The 5,000-nt window shown below is 40.6% G+C and overlaps 1 protein-coding gene across 1 annotated transcript in view; it reads right to left on the reverse strand.

The window, feature by feature from the left end:
* Positions 1–5,000, reverse strand: part of LOC120559470 (neural cell adhesion molecule L1.1-like) — a 94,600-nt gene that overhangs the window by 235 nt on the left and 89,365 nt on the right. Inside the window, exon 28 of the mRNA XM_039801174.1 lies at positions 1–1,801. This exon is cut by the window's left edge and continues 235 nt beyond it. Within this exon, the coding sequence (XP_039657108.1) occupies positions 1,543–1,801 (259 nt within the window). The 3' untranslated portion in view covers positions 1–1,542. The remainder of the gene's footprint in view (positions 1,802–5,000) is intronic.

The following is a 5,000-nucleotide window of genomic DNA, read 5'->3' on the forward strand; positions in this document are numbered from 1 at the left end:
GATGGAGAGTGGAAACACACAGACACACAGACACACAGACACACACACAGACACACACATATACACACACACACACACACACACACACACACACACACACACACACACACACACACACACACACACACACACAGTAACAGTCAGACACTGAATAATAACTGAAAGATGCTCTTCTCCTCGGGGAGGGCATGCATGTCAGGTTTGGGAGCCGCTCCGGTAGCAATAAATAGCAGATCATCCCCAGACGCATGCACATGGACACAAACAGTTGTTAGACAAAGACACAAAGACACAAAGACACAAAGACACAGAGGGGTGAGTGGAGACGTAAAATACATAACTGACAGTGTTGATGCTGATATAAAAACAACGAGTAGGACTTTAGATGTGCTCATAAAACAAAATAAATGTTTGTACAAGACATTTGGTCAGACAAGATGAACTTCCTCACTCTTCATCAGCTATCATCTTCCTCTCCGGACGGATTCACCAGCTGTTTGTGCAAAGCTGTTTATTAGAAGTCCAGTTCAGACCAAAGATTCTCGAAGAGACAAAACTGCTTCACCACGTTGCAGGAAATGTTGCAGCGGTCTGAACCGGCCCGTCTCAGCTCGACTTGAGTCCCCAAAAGATGTGGTTTCTATGGAGATGATACATTGTCTCGCCTCGTCTCCTTGGTGGTAGCTGGCAGCTTTCAGAATGCTGCAGACCGGAGACTTGCAAGTAGTTGCAAGTTTTGTTGATCTATGGTCTGAACTGGGCTTTAGTGGTTTCATCGACCAGCCGAGCAGTTACCTTCTATAACCACCGGGTGGCGCTATGCCAGCAGAAACTCATCCAACTAGGGATTAATAACGTTAAATATTTTAAACTGTGATCTGACGCAGCGTGACATCTTGATGAAGAACTCTCTCTTACATAAAGTCGACTGCTGTTAGTTGAACAAAGTCATTCAGTAACTAAAGCCTTACCAGGTAACATCTGCATCGACGTCCAATAACGGCAGCTTCAGCTTTCAGCCAAAGATCTGTCATAACGCTTAATAAGCTTTAGTAATATCCACTTTATCGACACGTATTCCCCGCTGATGTTTTGCTTTTAACTTTTAGCTCCAAATGCGTCGAGTTTTTATTCTCAAAGCAGGAAGTGTTCTGTGTTATCCAGCAGTTACTGAGTTATTTAGTAAGTAACTGAAAGTTACTGTCAGTTACTTATTTAGTAAGTTACTTATGGATTTATTAAGTGACTGATCTTTACATAAGAACTTGTTTCTGCTGTTCTGCTCTAACCAGTTCAAACAGCTGGTGCTCCTGTCCTCCGTCCTCAAAGAGTGTGTGTGTGTGTGTGTGTGTGTGTGTGTGTGTGTTAAACTCTGAGTAGAAAAGCTGAGACATCCTGTAAACATCGCCACTGCATAAACCTGTGGAATGTATTCAGACAGTGTGTTTTGTTGCAGGCAGTGTGTGTCTGTGTGTGTAATGAGTGTGTGTGTGTGTGTGTGTGTGTCTGTGTTTACTAAATGTGTGGTGTGTGTGTGTGTTTCTAGCTGGGTCGGTTCAGGATGCTTGACATGGACGGAGCGATGGGCGGAGGCGGGACAGCGGTGATGGGGGAGGCGGGGCCAGAGCTCTCGTTGCCGTGGGGAACGGGCCCACGGCCGCTATACTGGCCGATGAAGGAGCCATCCTCGTTGAACTGGATGTCCACGCTGTCTCCATACTCGGCCAGAGAGTCGTCGCTGCCCAGCTTGCTCTCAGCACAGAGAGACGGCTGGCTGTCCGAGCGCTTCTCATCCACATCGCTGAAACACGACACAGAGAAACACGGTCAGAGAGAAACATGACACAGAGAAACACGGTCAGAGTAACATGACACAGAGAAACACAGTCAGAGAGTAACATGACACAGAGAAACACAGTCAGAGAGTAACATGACACAGAGAAACACAGTCAGAGAGAAACATGACAGAGAAACACGGTCAGAGAGAAACATGACAGAGAAACACGGTCAGAGAGAAACATGACAGAGAAACACGGTCAGAGAGAAACATGACAGAGAAACACGGTCAGAGAGAAACATGACAGAGAAACACGGTCAGAGAGAAACATGACAGAGAAACACTGTCAGAAAGAAACATGACACAGAGAAATACAGTCAGAGAGAAACATGACAGAGAAACACGGTCAGAGTGAAACATGACACAGAGAAACACGGTCAGAGAGAAACATGACACAGAGAAACATGACAGAGAAACACAGTCAGAGAGAAACATGACAGAGAAACACGGTCAGAGAGAAACATGACACAGAGAAACACGGTCAGAGAGAAACATGACACAGAGACACAGAGAAACATGACAGAGAAACACAGTCAGAGAGAAACATGACAGAGAAACAGGGTCAGAGAGAAACATGACACAGAGAAACACGGTCAGAGAGAAACATGACACAGAGAAACATGACAGAGAAACACAGTCAGAGAGAAACATGACACAGAGAAACATGACAGAGAAACATGACACAGAGAAACATGACAGAGAAACACAGTCAGAGAGAAACATGACACAGAGAAACATGACAGAGAAACATGACACAGAGAAACATGACAGAGAAACACAGTCAGAGAGAAACATGACAGAGAAACACGGTCAGAGAGAAACATGACACAGAGAAACACAGTCAGAGAGAAACATGACACAGAGAAACATGACACAGAAAAATACAGTCAGAGAGAAACATGACACAGAGAAAAGCGGTCAGAGAGAAACACAGAGTGCCCTATTTTAGCGATCTAAGCGCACAATGTGATGCGCCTGGCGCAGGTGTGTTTAGGGTGTCTAAATCCACTTTTGCTAGTTTGACGGCAGAAAAAAGGGTCCGTGTGCCGGGTGCATAGTTCTAAAGGGTTGTACTTAGTGTCTTCATTAATCAGAGGTGTGTTTTGGGCGTAACATGCAATCAACCAATCAGAGATCATCTCCCATTCCCTTTAAAAGTCAGGTGTGTTTGGACCTTGGAGCATTGCTATTATGATGGAGGATTAGCACCGTAATATTATTATTTGTAATCTTCTGCATGTGTGTGTGCTGCTGTGTGTCCCCTGTGTGTGTAACATGCATAGTGTGCATGAGTCTAGGAGCATTTTACTAATGCTCTGTTAAAATAACAATGAAATGCTGCATTATTGACTTTAGACCAGGTTTTTGTTGGTCAATGGCGTGATCACTTCCCGCTGCAATACTCCTGCATGCACCTGAACACACCTTCATGTAAGACCAGCACGCCCAGAATGCACCTGAACACACCTCCCTGTAAGACCAGCACACCCAGAATGCACCTAAACACACCTCCCTGTAAGACCAGCACACCCAGAATGCACCTAAACACACCTCCCTGTAAGACCAGCCATGGGCCACAGATGGGCGCAGGTGCATTTTCTATTTAAACAACATGGGCGTTTAGTTTAGTTTATTTGTTTATTTGAGCAGTAACCATTCTGCTCAAAGGGAGTGGGCAGAAGCAAAAGAGCTTATAAGCACCCCCCCCACAAAATAATACAATATAATTTCTCATTTCACAATAGTACAAAAAAACATAGTGCAAAACAACACAACGAAACAACATCAAACAAACAATATAACAATCAAAACAAATACAAAACAGAACAAAAATGGATTATATACACTTCCAATATCTAATCATGGTAGAAATACTCCTAATGGCTAATAATTTCTTCTTCTTTATACTTTTCAAAAATCTTTTGTTTGTGTCTATATTTAAAAAGATTGATATTTGGACATCGTTTCATCTCCATCTCCAACTTATTCCACGAATGCACCCCATTAACTGTAAGGCTAAAACTTTTCAAAGTTGTACTATGTTTCTGCGTCCTAAAGTTTAAATCATCACGTAATTCATAACCACCAGTACGTTCTTGGAACCTTCCTTGTATTTGGCTTGGTAACAATTTGTGCCTTGCTTTATATAGCATCTGTATCGATTGGAACCCAACAATGTCATAAAACGTCATGATCTTAGATTTTAAAAATAATGAGTTTGTGTGGTCCAAAAACCCAACTTTATGAATTAGTCGGATAGCTCTTTTTTGCACCATTACTATTGGTTTTAATGTGCTTTTATAAGTACTACCCTATACCACAGAATAATAATGTAAATAGGGCAAGATTAGAGAACAGTATAAAGTATGCAGAGCTTTGATGTTTAAAATATGCTTTACTTTTGCAATTACTGCAATGCTTCTTGATATTTTAGTGATTAACCCTCATGCCCTCCTTAAAAAAACTTACTCTCGACACCTTCGAGGCAAAAATGTCCACGCACACAAAAACTGTTATTAAATCATCATATATCAATATTTTTTTCTGCTTTTTTTTCATAAATCACTTAAACAACTTCTAACCTAATCAAAACTACCAAACATTCAATCATTTTCAGGATTTTAACCCTTTAAATGCCAGTTTATGTATTTGAAGTATTTCATTTTTTATTACAGAAAACACAAAAATGATTTTTTTCCATATAATGAATAATATGTAGATGGGGCTTTGGTGGTGATTAGAGGCTTGGATATGTCAAAGATAAGCAACAAAATTAATTTGATTGCATTAGTATTTTTTACATAGTTCCAGATACTCCCTTTGGACACCTTCGAGGCAAAAATGTACATGTCCAAAAAACTGATATTAAATCATCATATATCAATATTTTTTTCTGCTTTTTTTTCATAAATCACTTAAACAACTTGTAAATTGCTCAAAACTACCAAAAATTCAATAATTTTCTGGATTTTAACCCTTTAAATGCCAGTTTTAAATCTTTGAAGTAACAATTATTTATGAAAAACCCAACAAAACATTAATTATTTTCCATAAAATAAATCATAGGGGAATGGGGCTTTGGTGGGGATTAGAGGCTTGGATATGTCAAAGATAAGTAACAAAACTGATTTGATTGCATTAGTATTTTTTATGTAATTCCAGA

Source organism: Perca fluviatilis, chromosome 5 (genome assembly GCF_010015445.1).
Source record: "Perca fluviatilis chromosome 5, GENO_Pfluv_1.0, whole genome shotgun sequence".
NCBI lineage: Eukaryota > Metazoa > Chordata > Actinopteri > Perciformes > Percidae > Perca > Perca fluviatilis.